Here is an 18,048-nt window from a genome sequence, read left to right as displayed (position 1 = left end):
AAAATGTCGTACAACTCCCAGCATTCCCCAGCTAGCCTAAGCTAACTTTCCTTTCCTTTTCTTACAATTATTCCAGACTATAACAAATGTTTCAGACAATATGTGGAAGATCCACACCAACTCTCAGGGGTTTATCACACGGAGCTTTTATCCTGCTATTGAGATGGCTCTCTCTTGGAAGTTTGCGGGCTCTTTAGATGACGCCGTTACCCTCCAGGATGTCTCCCGCGATTTCCTCCAGCCTATCTCGTGTTTTCCCCAAATGCAAAAAATGGAACAGAAGCGTAATGACCTCCCTGTGAAAGTCTCCAGTACTGGAAGAAACTGCGGAGTCTGCCTGTGGGCATTTGTTTTCAGTTGTTGGGGGCTCGGTCAGGATGAGATTTGACAGGAGTGAGGGCAAGAATCACTGCCGATTGCATCTCCTGCCTCTGCATTTTTCAGTTGGAGGGAGAAGAGGGTAAAATGCCTCCATGCAATGAAGAGAGACACCGCTGATCCCCCAGCCCACCAAGCTCAGAAGCAACATCCCCTGTTGTTTCAGAGCACCCTATTAAGTTCAATCGGGCTTACTCCCAAGTAAGTGTGCCAAGGGTTGCAGACTTACAGGGTGATCTTATGTCTACTCAGAAGTAAGTCTCACTGAGTTTAACGTGGCTTACTCCCACATAAGTGTGCCAAGGGTTGCAGACTTACAGCACAATCTTACACTTTACATCTACTCAGAAGTAAGTCAGAGGTTTCCTGGGGGCTGTGAGAAAACAGTACAGCAGAAGTTAAACTATGAAAACAAGACTCCCCCCCCCCCCCCCGTGCACACATGCCAGGGAGGGAGGAAGACATTCCCTCAGTTCAAACTACGTGGCTGCCATGTAAAGAAGCCCTTCCTAATCCTGCAAAGAAACCAAAAGCAGGAAGCTCCAGAAAGGATGTGGGGTTTTGCGGGGGGTTTGCTTAATGTAGAAACACCCTCAGTTTCAGCATTCTGCATTACAGTACTTCTTCAGCTAAAACAACTAATTAGCAAACCTTTGGATGTTTCGCAACTTCTTTCATGTCTTCTTGAGCTTCAGGAATGTTCACTGTGACTGCATCATCCTTCAGCAAAGCAGTGTACCGAGGCGCCACTGGATCTATTACCTACATACCAAGAAGAATCCAAAGAAGATCTCAACTATTCAGTGCTCCCAGAACATGCAGAAGTCAGAGTTAAGTGAACTAAGAAGTATACACATCATTTAGGAATATTAACTGGTATTCTTTGTGTTACTGCATCTGCAACTGCATATAAATTTTGCTTGAATCTAAACTGTAACAGCAAAACCAACAAGAAAACAAAGTCAAAGACAGTAGTTCTTATGCAATTCTCCTGACCTTCCTTTTAAAAAAGCCCTTATTTAAAAAGCAGACACCAAGGCTGACTTTAAAACAGGGGAGAAGTAGCAAAACTACATCACCTTTAGAAATCATCTAAAATTGAACATCAATATTACAAAAGTTTAGGAGGAGGGTAAGTGTTATCCCAGTAGTCTCAACTGAATTTGCATATGCATTCCTGTGTAGAGGACTACAGGTAAATTCTAATTTTGGCACAAGTCTTAACAGTGTAATCCCATGCATGTCTACTCAGAAGTAAACCCCACTGAGTTCCAATGCAGCTTACTCCCATGTAAATATACACAGGATGGCAGCCTTATTGTGAAATTATCTACACGATGGGGGGTATTTATGGATCTGAGCCCCTTTTGGCACTTATGGGATCATTTTTTGAAACAAGCACAAACTCTGATATGATATTGTTGTATATGCAGTTGATCAAGACATTTCAACAAATGATCTTGTAAGTGCCAAATATCACACTTGAAGCTGCCCTCAATTTTAAACACATTGGTGGGATCTGTTCTTTACTTACACAAGGAACAATTCCATAATTTTCCTTCTCTTCTTATTCAATCCATAGATTTTTTTTGAATTTATTCTGATAAATTTGTTTTCTAGCATGATTTAAACACAACGGCATTAGATCACTATAATAAGGCAATACCACAGCACTGAACTAAAAAACAGCCTCTCCTCTTTGGCATCCTTGCCAAACTAGTTTGGTACCCTACTCAGTATGCAAGCACAGCCTCTTCCAGCAGTTTTGCTTCTGTTTTTACCACACCAGTCATTTTAGTGGTGTAGGCTTTTCCATTTTTCTTGAAATGCTTTGCTACTCCATACTATTTGGAGCTTTGAGACTACTGCACAATTTAAAAAGGGAAACCTAAGGTGAGAAAAAATGCACACACCTATACAACATTAGCCTAGCTGCCAGACTAACATGAGGATGAAGTCAAGGATTTTCTTTTTTAAATGGGTGACCAGCCAGATGGGCGATTAATAAATTTAATAATAAATAAATGAATGAATAAATTCTGTGTGAAAACAATTACGTTTAAGGATCCTACATTCCCAAGTTCCCTACCACAATAAGAATACAGTAGCTAAACAGTGAAGAAAAAAAACACTAAAGCCTGTTTCACACCTGAATTCCCTTATAAAAAACAGATACACTCTTATGTTCACTCACAGCCAACATGGATGTTAAATTCTTAAAAGTACTTGAGACAAGCATCACTCATGCCTCTGTCGATCCATTAAAAATATGTGCAAACTGCTGACACACTAATCTGTGCACTACAGAATGAGTATGAATTCAGGAATTTGTCCCTGGATGAGATCTGTGTGTCAGCAACTGACATGTTACCTTTTTAGTGAGCGAGCAGAGGTACAAATGTTTCTCTTATCTGCAGTATCTGCAAGCAAGCAAATCCTTAATTCGCCTATAGCTGACCAGCAGTTTGTTTTCTGCATGGATGAATAGGGGTTCTTTGGGTGCCCATGTATAATCTCATATTTAAAGTTTGCTTTTGGTAGTGCTGCAACTGAACCACTCATTTTGCTATCTTGATGGCTAATACTTGCGCTACAGAGCAATTCAACACCTTCACTTTCACTCTTGCCCCAATGAGAATGCATTATATAGGGCCATATACAATGCCAAGAAGTGAGCTGTCCAACAGCTTAAATGTAACAGTATGATGTTTTGTAAATTTATTACACACACACAAAAGTCAATCTATGCAGCAACAGAAAGAGCCAATTGATAATCCCTCACATAAATGAAGAGAACAAATAAAAAAGCTATAGGACACATGCCAGGCAAGCAAACACTTAAATCTGGGAAGAGCCTCTTTGAAAACAAGCAAAACTCCAGACTCAAGTTAAAAAAAAATAGGAATAGCCACAGTGTTGTGCAGACAGACACTAACAGTTCGCCTTATTATAGTGTCCAAGCATCTGCTGCCAAAAAACCACTAACAATGTCAAGATGCAGTATTCCTTATTTGACTTTCAACTGAGGAACATCAGAAGAGCTTTATTGATTGTATCAGAGAGAAAATGTTAAAGCTTTCAGTACACTGCAGAAGAGCAGTATGGCCAGCATCATAACTTGGAGTGATGCTCTCTTCTCCACTGAGAAATCAAGACTCAGATTATTTATTTACTTTTTAGATTAGGAATAATGCATTTTAAGATGGAGATACACAGCTCTTGTTATGTAAGCAAACATGGTTGTGCTATGAGAAGCTGCATAGTGATGGCTTATGCTATGTATGCTTACAATACTGTAAGCTATATGCCAAGGCAGAAAAAGCATTAAGTAATACCTTCTTACAGATAGCTCGCAGCTTGAAAGCAGAAAAATGAAATGCAGTTTTTGTATCAGTTTTTACATCAGCAAAATAACATTACCTTCCCACACAATCCAAGAACAACAATTCACTATCAGTTTGGCAAAAAGTAAGTAACATTAGTGTTAGGCCTTGTTAGCAAGACAGAACATTCCATTTTCCTGAAAATGAGCCAGATGATGCAACATACTGCATTCACTAGCCTTTGAAGACATTCCAAAGAATGCTGGATTTGCTACCAGCACAAGAGAGCAGGTGTCAACCAGAAACATCATCAGATCAAAATGGAGGATCATGTACCTTTTTGTTAAATGACCAAATTTTATCCCATTCCATGTTTACGACTGATCGAGAGGAACCCTGAAAAAGTATTTAAAAAAGAAGAAAGGGCATTAAATATTGATGCCCAGCATTCAGTGCAGCACTGTATATTCTTGGCAATGATTCAACATATATTTTCCTTCACCACTGTACATTATGAAGTGTAGAACAAGGAAGTACAATGTTAGGCACAAGAGCTACAAATCAATCTGCATAAGAGGAGAGCTACATTAATAACTAGCAAAATGGCATGGTATATATGGATGAACCGTGGTGTGTACCTGTGCCCATATATACTGTACAGAACATGGCTGGTCCTGGGTTCAGGAGTCCTTGACAAGCTGGGCCCCCTGGTTGCCATTTTAAATTTCCTGAAATGCTTAGGAGCAATGCTATGTTGCGTACCCAGGTATTATAGGAAATTTAAAATAATGGATGGCTCCCAAACCCAGTCTCCCACTGCAAGGGAAATAGGTATGCTTTGCTGGGGTGCTTGGACCCTTTCAGCTGGCCAAGGATGTCGGATGCTGACATGACTCTGGCACAGAGACATGACATATTCCATGGGTCCCTGCCATAGAGGCTGGGCTACCCGCTTTCAGGGACAGTAGGCAAGTTCTGCCCTCACTGCCACTTTTTTCTATTTTAATTATTTTTAATAGAACTACTATGGTATATAACAATAGAATTCAAACCATAAAGTTTATACAGGCACAGAATCAAAGACTCAGAGAACATACATGACACACAAAAAATAGAAAAATCCATCAGACTGCACAGAAAAAAAAAAGATTTTCTATGGGAATCTTGAATTAAGTCATATCTACTTTAACCATCCTTTTCCACAGCATTCCTTCTTTCCAAAAATAAACAACCACTCTCAGGGCTGGAAATATATACATCGGTTCACTTTGGGGAAGGGAAATCAATTTAAATTAATCTTTTCCAGTTGCAATGTAAAGGTAAAGGTGTCCCCAACCAGTCGTGTCCGACTCTAGGGGGTGGTGCTCATCTCCATTTCTAAGCCGAAGAGTCAGCGCTGTCCGAAGACGCTTCCGTGGTCATGTGGCCGGCATGACTGAACACCGAGGTGCATGGAACGCTGTTACCTTTCCGCTGAAGTGGTACCTATTTATCTACTTGCAATTTCTTGCTTTCGAACTGCTAGGTTGGCAGAAGCTGGGACCGAAGATGGGAGCTCACTCCATCACGCAGCACTCGGGTCTCGAACTGCTGTCCTGCCGACCTTCCGGTCTGCAATTCAGCATCTTAACCACTAAGCCACCGCGGCCCCAAGCGTTGCAATGTAGAGGTGATCTTTAAATAACTATGTGGTGTTAAAGTTTCAAGTAATTCTAATAGTATCTGAATTAAAGACTGACTAATAATGAAGCATTGATCACATAATATTTATGTATATGATTCATATCCTGTTTTATTTTATAGGCTCAGAATGGCGTACAGTAGTTATTCTAAATTTTAACAAGCTGGATCAACTTTTTAAAAATTCCTGTTAAACATTTCTATAGGAATGTCTCTAAAATAGCAAGCCTATCCTTCCTGGGAGGGCAGTCCAGGGGCTGTAAGATGCTTAGGATTTATGGAGGGGTAGGTGTGTGGGTGGAGGCCTCACCACTGTGGCAACAAGTTTTACTCTGGCTGAATTTTTATTCTGTAATTTTAATCTATTATATTTTCTGTTGTATTTTCTATTGTATTTTAGTGGTTTTAATTTTGTAAACCACCCAGAGAGCTTTGGCTATTGGGCAGTATAAAAATGAAATAAATAAATACATAAATACATAAAATAAAATAAAATTCTGTCACTGTCGACCTGTCCATGGTGTCTCAAGAGAGGTAGCAGACAGAACGGGGCATTCTCACAGACACTGTGCATCCATAGGACCCTAAGCCCCCTTATTCCCTCAAGACAACCCCAAATAGCCCCTGGAGCCAGCATAGTTAATTCCTTCTCATTCATTTGAATGGAAGACAATTGCTTAAAAAAACACATTGGCAAAGAAAAACTGCCCCCACCACCTCCCACTCTAGCCACTGTGAGCTGGTAGGACTTTGGATGTGATGGTAGGTCCACTGTGGATCATCCCCCACTCCCAGAGGTACCTAGGATTGCTCCATAAGACATTGATTTGGACCAATATAATCAGATTTCATTCTAAACACTGAATCAATTCCTGGATTCGTCTGCTTGCAAATCTAATAATGAAGCTATCACATTTTTCAGAAGGTAAAGAGCATCCCTTCCCAAATTGCTCAGCAAAGCCTCACATCAAATAGTTTCATCTGGCTTTATTTTTCAGTCTTCAACTTGCACAGCTGACATAATAATTGTTTACTAGTATTAACAACATATTTTGCCCAGACATTATTGGGAGATTTTGAAACCCTCATCAAGGAAGTATTTCCCACATCACTTTCCCCTTACAAATTATTAGACATCTGAACAATCAAGAGGAACACTTTCTGGATGTTTTTGGCAAAAGGCACAATCTATAAAAGATTACTGGTCTTTTATACCAGCAATGGTCAAAGACATTGCGGCAGCAAGGAAGGGACAGTGGAAATACAAACACCCACCTGTGCAGCAATAAACTGTTTCAATCCTTCAACCGTCATGCCTCTTCTCAGGACACCACGCACAGTTGGGAATCTTGGGTCATCCCTAACAAAAAAGATGTGCTTAGTTTAACATTGCAGAAATGTGCCAGTTTCAAGAAAAATATTTATTGGCTTGTATGAACTCAGAACACAGGATACTAAAATTCTCTTTTTATCTTGACCCTCTAACATCCTACCCACCCTTATTTTATGTTGCAAAAGTTGTGATATCTAACTTCAGTTAATTCTTAACACCTATGTAGTTCTTGTTTTTTTCCCCCAGGGAGAACAAAGTAGAATCAAATAAGCAGAGGTTGATCAGAACAGCAGGTTTTTAATGGGAAATGTTGCAATATTTCTTTGCTTCTTTGTTTCTTTTCTGTTGTTTTTTTTTTATTTAACACAGTGTTTTAATTCTTTATCCTGTCTGCTGTTCACAGCGCAGAGGTCTCTGGATGTAGAGCGGTATACAAACGCTATAAATAAACATATATTTACAAGAGCTTTTCCGAAAGTAACAGCAATTTCCAGGAACATGAAAAATTTACACCATTATCTAAAACTTGTTCCATATCAGACTTTTAAAGTCTGTAATACCCTTCTCCCTTGGACCCTTCTAGCCATTTTCCTTTATTTAAGTGCTTGCTTTTCAAAGTGCTTATCAGGCAGCAAAGAGAAGTAAACAGTTACACTGGGAGGCGTGAGCATCCTCCCAATCACATGTCTGGGTATGCAAATCATGTGAAGGAAACCCCAGTCTACTCAGAGGTTAATGTAATACAGATAGTTGTGTTGGTCGGTGGCCAGGAAAAACACATTTATCCCCCATTTTTACTATGGTTCCTGTTGCCAGTAAGTAGGAGAGAAGGTTTTTTCCTCACTTTCTGTTCCCTCAGTTTGCAACTACAGTATTCAAATTATTTAAGGAAGAAAATTTGATGTTAACAATCTCTCTTCCTCCCCAAGCCCCCATCCAAATCTGCATATTCAGAAGTTAGCCTGGCAACACTGCTCATCACAGTACAGCAGGGCTGGGCAACTTTTTTTTCAAGTGGAGAACCACATTGATTGCTGGGGAATCATTAGTGGGCTGTACTGGTGGGCAGAATGAGGAACTGGTGGTGGGTGAAGCCAAGGTCAGCAGTGGGCAGGGCTGCACAAATATATCCTTCTCAGTTCTCTCTCTCTACACACACACCCCTTCCCTCCACCAATCCTATCCTCTCTGATACTCTTCCCCCCCTACACACACACACACACACACACACACAGACACAGACATAGAAACACATACATATTCTTCCCCCACCCCGTCACTCACTCTCTCTCTCTTTCTCTCACTCACTCACACACACACACACTCACACACAGGGCCGCCCTCCATCCCTCCCTTATTTAATTTATTATTGCATTTATATCCCGCCTTTATTCGTCTTGCAAGGAACCCAAGGCGGCTTACATTATCCTCCTCCTCTCCATTTTATCCTCACAACAACAACCCTGTGAGGTAGGTTGGGCTGAGAGTGTGTGACTGGCCCAAAGTCACCCAGTGAGCTTCCATGGCCAAGTGGGGACTAGAACCCAGATCTCCCAGCTCCCAGTCCAACACTCTTGCCACTACACAACACTGGCCCTTCGTGACACCCATGAAAATCACTGCTCATGAACGAGGAAGATTATTTTTTTAAAAATCCACACAAATGGGAATTGTTTTTACTAAGCTTCCTAGGAGGTGTGGGAGAATCCTGGCCTCTTGGTTCTGGGTGATGCTCTACCAGTTGAGCTCTCTATGGCCAGCCTTCCAAGTACAACTACTAGAAAATTGCCTCTCAGAACATTTTGGGGTTTTTTTAAATCAATAATTTCAGACACTATGGGTTTGAAAAGCTGAACGCTGGTGGTTAAGGAAAGATAATTAAATAACATGTCTTTGCTGAATAAAAAGCCTGAAGAAGAGCCTTTAAAAATATATTAACAAAATTAGGACAATGATACAGGCACAATACCTAGCAAACTGTAAGCCTGTAAGTTCTTCAGGGTTTAGATATATATAGGCATATGCGAGGGAAGAAATGCAGTCCAGACTTCTTTAAAAATATATTTTTAGTATTACTGATTTTAAAATGTCTGAACTGATTACACTGCAAAACCAAGTGTGCGAATAATCTGTTAGACATATACAGTTATATAAACACCTAGATAGTTCCTACCAGGTTAAACTCCTTAACGTACCAGCCATCCACTAGCCCTTCATTAACAAACCAAGTGAGCTTTCTTTTAGACAGCACAGTGTTGTTGAGATTTAAACGACTGTATTCCCAGATATATGGTTTCCTTATCCCCAAGGCTTCAATGATCCAGTAGAACTGCTCATCTCTGTCATGGTACTCTGTTGTTCTTAATGCATGGGTGACACCTTCAATACTGTCAACTATGGGGCAGGCAAAATCATAGGTGGGGTAAATGCTGAAACATAAGCAGAAATATAATTAATCTTCTACACCGGGCAAATGTTGAGTACTACACGTACCATTAATACATTTAATAAGAGATCTCTAAAGCAGCATTTATAATGTGTAATGCACATTATAACAACAGAAGGAGAAGGCACATTCACAAAACACTATATTGGATTCAGGCAGCCTACACTGTATTCATGGTAACTATTGTGCTCTCACTGAAATGTTAAGGGTTACTTTTTTCCCAATCAGGGGAACAAGTTAGTTCCAGGAATTGCTATTCCAGAAAGAAAGAGAGAAAGTGAAAGCAGAAAGGCTTTTATTTTTAGCTCATTTATAGCACAGGATTTACTCTGACACTAACTGTTAAATATTAATAAAGCAAGTTTGCTTTTTAGCTAACATTCCAGGGGGTGGAATCAGACATATCACAGATACATAGACCAAATCCTATGTTTGTTTACATTTATTTTTAAGCCACCACAGGAACTTGGAGAGCAAAGGAGCACTTGCAGGGAAGGATCAGGAGTAGGAAAGGGATGCTTAACCCCTCGCAGGCCTGTCATTCCCTGCTCAGGGAAATGCCCTCTGCACAAAGAGGTGTGTCCCCTCTGCTCCCCACCACCACCCTGCCAGCTCACTTCCAGTTTTGAAGTCTGGCTAAGGATAAAAGATAAAAAATGCTGGGGACGGGAGCACTTTCAGGAGAGAATTGGTGGAAGACCCCACACCCCATTAGTGTTATGATGGAAATATGGAATCAGAAGACACCCTCGTAACATCTAGCTCTGCCCAGAGTTTTCATCTGAATGAAACTAAACTGCCATGACTGCAAGCTGCTGTGGAAAAAAAAAATCCATGACTTTGGATTTCTCACCAGACAAAGCACAACTAAGAATACTAGTGGTTCCAATTTGTTAAGCATCATAATCTTTTGCTTTGAAGCAGTTCTACACAGAGCCAAAAATACAGACATCAATTCAGTGTCTCTTCTCTAAATTTATCACACAGTGCAGCAGGAAATAGGTGCTTTAAACCAGCAATGAACAAGGGCCATTTGTCATTACATAGACTTCATCTAATGTATATGCAGTAATTCTTTATACCGACCGAAAGATCTATTTAGAGAAAGTGTTCCATGATCTTTAAAAGTCATATAATCAGTGCTCATAGTGAGGGCATCAACATGGCGATAGCAGGGAAGATGAAGAAAGAAAGGAAGTCCAGCACTTTATGTATTTAACTAAATAGGAAATGTAAGAAATCTGAAGCACACATTTTTACTACAATGCTCAACTGTTTATCGAAGTGAACAACTTCGTTAGAGAGACTCTAAGTCCAAATACACACAGAATCTCCTCAGCTCAGTCACTCCCCCACTCCAGCTCCAGTGGGTGGGAGCACAGGAGCCTGACGCCCACTGCTACTAATCTCACTGTAGGTAGAATTACTGAACTGGTCCTACAACTTAATGAATCACTGTTTCCATTTATTTTAAGAGTTGGTACAAGCTGATACTTGATACTGTACCTATTGTAGCAGCCATATCGGGGGTCAGACTAAGTAGCCTCATGCAGTCTCATGCTTCATGTTCTTGCTGAGCTCTTTCTCCCTTAAATATATTGTTGTAAGCTGACGAGACATAGGAATTCCTTATCTTGTCAAAGGTCATACAATTGTATATCTTGTTCTCTGCTGTTCTCTTCTGTTCTCTCCTTATCATGGCTACCCTATAACCCAGTTCTTGTATTATAAACAATGGTGCTAGGAGAAGAAATGTTGAGGACTGCAACCCCACACGGGAGGGGGAGGAGAAGCCGTTTCATATGTGTCACAATGTCTATAAAAACAATGTGCTGATGTATTTCGGGGCTTCTGGCTCTTTGGAAATGATTCCAGCCTTAAGCCCGCACGTTAAATAAAGAATCTCTTTTTCCTTCACTCCGTGGTCTCTCTGACTCTGAGTTCTGCAACATAAATGGTGCCGTGACTCGGATGTGGCAGGCTCTGAGCCAGACAGGTGGCAGTTGCCTGCTCTTGATCGCCGCACCAGGAAGACGAGCTCGGCGCATGCCTCCCTTTCTTGGCGCCACCGACCTTTTTGTCGAGTGAATGGGATAAAGCCTGCGCCGGGATCGCCCAAACGGCAGCGAGCAGCAAGAGAACCTTGGGAAGTGGAGGAAGGAACTTGAGCCCTGCCTGTATCGCAGCTGCAATTGAGTTGAAACCCACATTGGAAGCCTTCAGGAGAAAGGCAAGTATATGGGAAAAAGAGGGCCCCGCCTTTAGGGAGAAAGGCCACGGGGCAGAAAAAAAGAGGGCCCCGCCTTATGAAGAAGGTCAGTGTTGGTGGTATACGTATACAAAAAGAACCTACTCCTTGCGGGTAGAAGGGGGGCCTGATCACACCCCCGAGTGGGCGCCAGTACCCAGCACACCAGTACTCAGTAGGAAGCTGGGGAAGCCGCTTTCCGCTCTGGTAAAAAGTGGGAAAAGTGGGTGGCAGGGACATATGGATGCAGTGGAGAGATTGATGATTGTGTGAGTGGCTACTGCGGTTTCTGACGCATACCGTTGACCGTCCGGGTGCCCAGGCCAGTAGCAAAGTGCGTGGTGTGTAAAATCCTCTTGTGTCGGCCAGTGAGACCCCTTACTCACTGACCAATTCCCATTCCCTAATTGTGTCTGTCTTCAATTTAGGAGGGAGGCTATGGGTGGTGGGGGAAGCAAACCTTGCACCCCCTTGGGATGTATGCTAGCAAATTTTAAGAAAGGTTTTAGTGGAGATTATGGGGACCCCCCCATGAATCCTCAACGGTTGCAGACTTTGTGTGAAATAGAGTGGCCGTCTTTTGGTGTAGGATGGCCTACTAAAGGCTCTTTGGAGCCCAGCCATGTATATGCCATTGTGGTTGGGAGACCTGGGCACCCCGACCAATTTCCCTACATAAACTCGTGGGATTCCATAGTCCGCGCTTCTCCTCCATGGCTAAAGAAATGCCTAGAATCCCAGGCAAAAGTTTTGGTGCTCAGAAAAGAAAAATTGGCCAAAAAGAAATTACAACCAGTGTTAGAAGCCCCGTGTGAAGATCTGGCAGAGCTAACGGCGTTTCCACCTGCTTATGCCCTGCTTCCACCACGGGCCCATGTTACTGTAAGACCGCCCCGTCGAGATCCAGATCCTGTGGCTCCTGAGCCCCTGCCATCCCCCTTACAGAGGCATTGCCCCTCGCTTTGACTTAGAACTGTCGCCATCAGTTTCAAGCCCCACCAGCAGTAATTCGCCGATTTCAGCTACGGTCCTCAACTCCCAGATATTGTCTGCCGAGACTTTCATCTCTACGAGATCGGGAGGTTCCCCTCTTACACCTCAATCAGCATTAATAAAAGAAACTGAAAAATTGAAGTGTTGGACAAAAGATTTAATAAAATCGGCAGTGACCCTTAAAAAGATGTGTTCTCTCAAAAAAAGGGAGGCGAGCTCGTCTACTGCTCAAGACTTGCACCCCCTTGAGATGTATGCCAAACAAAGAAGGAAAAAGGTTTTTTTAAAAAGATTCAGAATAGAGAGAGAAAACAGCAAAAAGGTCAAGGTCGAGCTGAGAGGAGAAAAAGAACAAGATCTGAGGCTGTTAATTAGAAAAATGTTGCAGGACAGTCTGGCTTTTAACAAAGCGTGGGAGCGTGGGAGTGTAAGGCCGAAGAAGTAGCTGTTAGCCTAGCGCGCCGAGAGGGGGGGGGCAGGAAAATTGCTCACAACATTCTGAGTTGTGCAACATCATCACCTCGCCTAATTGAGATGAAATCCCTAAGAAATGGAAACTGAAAATGAAGACCCAGAAGATGAAGGCAAAATAGAAAATAAAGGTGAAGAATCAGCCCCCAGAGCACAGGCTAGACCCCTCTTCAAGTGAAAAGTGTGCCATAAGACTTCCCAAAGCAGAATGAAGCAGAAAGACCATGTTGAAGATCTCTGTCAAGGTAACCGTGTTTAGCTTTGAACTGTGTTAGAATTGCATAGAGCCTGTAGCTACTGACCATCGGCTATATGATTTCTGAAGAGCGTAACCATTAAGCTTTTGCCATGGGATTCCCTGCAATGAAGAAATCTCACTGATTTAAGTGTCCAGTGTTACACTGCCTAAGTGTGTGTGCTGAAGAGACCGAGAAACCAGACAGCATGTTCCTGGCCAAGCCAAAATCACGCTACTACCATGCTCCTGAAAGCTGCAATAAACTGTGTAAGCTGGGAGACCCAACCTGATTGAGAAGAAAAGAAGATATTGGAGCAACTGTCTTAAAAAAACAATGAGATCTGTGTAGCTGGCTGGCTGATGCTGTCAGTGATGTTACAACTTTAAATTAAGACTGTTTTCCTGTTTGAGACCCCGGCGAAGAAAGCTGACCCGAGTTATTTGTTGCCCATGCCAAAGCAAAGATTTAGCTGCCCTGTACCTCATCATGTCCTGTTTTGAGCTTGGGATTTACAAATACAAACAAACTGAGAAGCTTGCCTTTGAAGTCCTGCAAATCACCCCACCGCCTCCCCGAAGATTAATGGCTGCCTGAAAAATGCAAGTATAAGGCGATGCCCATCACCCCCCAGCGTCCTGAGTTTCGGCACTCAGTGTTTCAGTGCTTTCGTGTACCAGGTTAGAAGAGAAAAAAAAGAGTAAGTTTTTAAAATGTCTGTGAGGGGCCGTGACATTGACTGTGAGGGGCCGTGACACTGACTTCATAATTGACACTAGAGAGGCATCAAACGCAAGCAAACGTTAGCCTTAAACAAGAAGTCCAATCACTGAGCAAAGTTCTTCAAGCCCAGCGTTGCTTTGTCTTAAAAAATAAGCCATTCCCATCACAGAAGTTCATCCTTTCCAACCAAGAGTTAAAGTATGAGTTAAAGAGAAAAAAATAACCCTTTGACTCCCAGATGGAAAGGACTGAGAAATGTCATACTTTCCACCCCCGCAGCTATGAAAGCAGCTGGAGTTAAACCCTGGATACATTGGACACGAGTCAAGAGAGCGAGAGGGGGAGAGTAGACTGTAAACAGAAATCCTGAAAATCCTTTAAAAATCATTCTAAAAAAGCAGTAAGAAGACTCAGGCTAGACCTTACTGTGGACACACCGGGAGACTGTCCCCCTGCGTACGGTCAGACCTGCAACTAGAGAATTGAAGAAGGGGACTAGACCCTACTGCAGCTTGCCAGGTAAATAGCTGCCCGGCGTACGGTCAGATCCCAAAGAAGATCAAACATGCTGTATTGTAGTGTTAGTAGTGTTGCATTGTGTTTCCTTAATAAGGTGCAAAAAGGGGGGTCTGCCCCTGGAAGGAGAAGTTTGTCCCAGTGATTTGCTGATAATTACTGGCTTCACCTGGCTAACATCACGAGAGTAAAACATTTTTGTTTGCCAAGAGATATACCTACAAACAGGCTTATTAGCTCTTGCCTAATACCTGTCTGTAGACATCCTGGGAAAATTCAAAAAGATACCATGTTAAGACTTTATGGTGTAAGTTTAACTTATTCCCAAAATGCTAATTGGAGCGTGGTTGCAAAGATCCTACCCCCTACAGAGTTCACTCTACGCACCCCCATCGTTGCTGAAACAAATGCTACGTGTGCACGAATGCTTAATTGTCAAAAATTTTCCAGAAAATATAAAGCTATCCCTGGCCCCCTTCCACTGTAATAAAATTCAAAACATATCTTTTAATGATGCCCACATGCTTTTGCCTCATGGATGGTTTTAGACATGTAGTTTCCGCACTTGGTCATTCATTCCTGCCAACTTGTCTAATAACCACCCATGTTGCCTCAGCTGCCAATTGAACTGGTGCCAATTCTTCCCCTGTGGCCCGAAAAAATCCGTCGACGGCAGCCTCGAGCACTCCAACTAACTAAAAATTGTAATAGTCATGTGCAGTTATATTCTGACTCAGAAAAATTGGCCTTAGCAATGTCACTGGTTGGGGTTCCAGGTTTAGCCTTGGCTGATGGTCTGGAGATCAACCGGTTAGCTTGCAGCTTAGCCAAAAGCATAAATGCCACCTCACGAGCATTGTCATTGTTAAATAAAGAGTTGCGTGATCTAAGAGGTGCAGTTCTAGAAAATAGAGCTGGTATAGATTACCTCTTCCTTCTTCATCATTTAAGTTGTGAGACACACCAAAAGCTCTGTTGTTTTAACTTAACTGATAATTGCAATGCTGTAAATAAACAGATCAACAAGCTGCACAATATAGTAGCTAACAAAACAATAAGACAAAACAATTAGCTCAATTAGTTAACCCCTTGGCTTCCAGATCTTAGCTGGCTTGTAGCATTGTTCATCCTAATTCTACCAGTGTTGTTCATAAAAGTTCTGTTATGTCTCTGCGTTCCTTGTCTTATGCGCTGTTTAACCAATCTGTTTTATGTCTCAGCTAGTAAAACTGCTGCCCTCTACACTCTAATAGCCCAACAAGAGGCTAAGTAATATGTATGTCACAAAAAGCTCTGTATGGTTATCAGAAATGCTATAATTGTAATAAAATTATGCATTTAAGGGGGGAATGTAGCAGCCATATCGGGGGTCAGACTAAGTAGCCTCATGCAGTCTCATGCTTCATGTTCTTGCTGAGCTCTTTCTCCCTTAAATATATTGTTGTAAGCTGATGAGACACAGGAATTCCTTATCTTGTCATACAACTGTATATCTTGTTCTCTGCTGTTCTCTTCTGTTCTCCCCTTATCATGGCTACCCTATAACCCAGTTCTTGTATTATAAACAATGGTGCTAGGAGAAGAAATGTTGAGGACTGCAACCCCACACGGGAGGGGGAGGAGAAGCCGTTTCATATGTGTCACAATGTCTATAAAAACAATGTGCTGATGTATTTCGGGGCTTCTGGCTCTTTAGAAATGATTCCAGCCTTAAGCCCGCGCGTTAAATAAAGAATCTATTTTTCCTTCACTCCGTGGTCTCTCTGACTCTGAGTTCTGCAACACTATAAATACTTATTTGTAGGGCAGATTCAAAAGCTACAAGAATAAGGGCTTGAAAGTGTCAAAATAGTAGATAAGCAGGGACCCAGACCATAGTTTCCAGACATTCATTTCCAGAAACTAATTAGTTTCCAGAAAAGTTTAGGCTGGGTCCTACTTAGCTATGAGAAGACAAAGTAGAAAACAATCTAAGGAAGTGAAAGAAAGATCTTCCTCAACATAACACATACTTGTACTTGTTTTCAGTACGTGGATGTGGTTGGTTTTTGCAACGATAAAGAGTTGGGTCCCTCATACATCCATTATTGCTATTCATGTCGATCTTGGCTCGTAGACAGCATGTCTGTCCATATTCCGTTCCCTTTTTCATTTCCTCCCACATCTGCAGGTTCTTCTCAACAGCTATTAGAATTGCAAACATTTCGTTCAGATTTTAACAACCCAGCTCCGATACCATGATACATTATTTACCAAATGTTAGAATCATCCAAATTAAGAATAGATGTAAATCTAGTAACAACTCTAGCACATATAGTTGGCAATAGTTTGTTATTTTTTCCATGCAACATTTTAATGGCCTTTTCCTGTAATTTTGTGGGTGGCCTTTTCCCATGGATTCTTGACAAGTGTGTCAGGAATAGGTAAGCATTATGTGAGGGAAAAATAAAGGAAAATGGGGGAAACACCAAATTAAATATGCCGACCATTACATCAGGGGACAGGATGAGAAGCTTCATACTTTTGCAGTCTTTACCAAATGTTTTCTTGGAGATCTTTGTTCATCAGATTCATATATGGGTATATGAAGCTACCTTATACTTAATCAGATCATTGGTCAACCTATCTATCATTATCTATTCTGACTGGCAGCCTTTCTCCAGGCACCAGTCTCTTTCCCAGCCCTACAATCCAAGATCGTTTTAAGTAGAGATGCTGGGGACTGAACCAGGGACCTTCTGCATGCAAAGCATGTGCCCATCTCAGTACATCTCAGGATCCTTTCCAGTGGGCTCTTGACTGATTCCTTAAGAAATAACTTCCCACTACCTGTTGTTACTGGGCTATGAGCACTCAAGCAGTTTTACACAATGACTTAATGAGGCCATGTTTAATGACACTCAGCAACTGAAGGCTTCTGCATACACTGCAATTCTATACCGATGAGGTAATTATCAAGTTTCAGAGAGTTTACATTAATTAAGCAAAAGGAGATGGAAACCAGATAAAGCATCTTACAGTTATTTCTGTGCTTGGATTCTATTCTCTGCTCTCGTTCCATTTTCATTTGTTCCGCTGGTGTGTCATCTACATAAGCCTTCCCCTCCCGAATGAGCTTCTCAGCATATTTCATTATTGTTTCGAAATGATCAGAAGTGTATGTAAATTGGTCTGGCTTAATGTGCAGCATTGCAACATCTTCCAAGATAACCTGCAAATATATATATATTTTTAAGGATCATTCTGACATAATCCTCTGCTAGTATTAAGTCCTATCAGTGATGGCAGCCTGTTTTGTATTTTCTCATCCATGCCATTCCCTCCCTCAGAGAGCTGAAACCTTTGGCTGATATCTTGGTGCTATCATTAATTATATTAATACTGGGTGTGGGGAGAGAAGTTTAAATCTACAAAAGAGCTTCAAAATCCAGTTCTCACCTATATCAAATTTCTTTTGTTTTTTAAACACTCTAGTTGTCAGAAGACAATAAGAAAATTCTGTTTTGGATATGAAGCGAATCTAGATCTCAGTGCTCAGTTTCAAACACTGTAGCTAAATGAGGAAATGAGTAGTGACTGTTTCAAGAAATGCAACTCTGAGCTCAGAACCTTCGAGAAAGAGTGAAGGCTAGAGAACAAGCAAATGTTGTTCATCCAAAAGAATACTGCAAGTTTCATAAGCTTCTTGTATCAGGGATTTT

At 41.6% G+C, this 18,048-nt stretch overlaps 1 protein-coding gene across 6 annotated transcripts in view; it reads right to left on the bottom strand.

The window, feature by feature from the left end:
* The window catches only part of EPRS1 (glutamyl-prolyl-tRNA synthetase 1), a 70,640-nt gene that overhangs the window by 42,172 nt on the left and 10,420 nt on the right, over positions 1-18,048 (bottom strand). For all 6 annotated transcript variants that reach the window (XM_084828774.1, XM_084828768.1, XM_084828770.1 and 3 more), the window contains exons 8-13: positions 17,366-17,558; positions 16,360-16,531; positions 8,910-9,143; positions 6,657-6,741; positions 4,038-4,097; positions 1,030-1,140 (exon numbers count right to left, since the gene is read on the bottom strand). In XM_084828774.1, the coding sequence (XP_084684900.1) occupies positions 1,030-1,140; positions 4,038-4,097; positions 6,657-6,741; positions 8,910-9,143; positions 16,360-16,531; positions 17,366-17,558 (855 nt within the window). The remainder of the gene's footprint in view (positions 1-1,029; positions 1,141-4,037; positions 4,098-6,656; positions 6,742-8,909; positions 9,144-16,359; positions 16,532-17,365; positions 17,559-18,048) is intronic.

This window comes from Heloderma suspectum, chromosome 1 (genome assembly GCF_057233095.1).
Source record: "Heloderma suspectum isolate Gila_16-S chromosome 1, 16-S_ref, whole genome shotgun sequence".
In the NCBI taxonomy this organism is placed as follows: domain Eukaryota; kingdom Metazoa; phylum Chordata; class Lepidosauria; order Squamata; family Helodermatidae; genus Heloderma; species Heloderma suspectum.
Note: the sequence above shows the minus strand (reverse complement) of the source record. Positions and strands in the feature narration are given on the sequence as shown.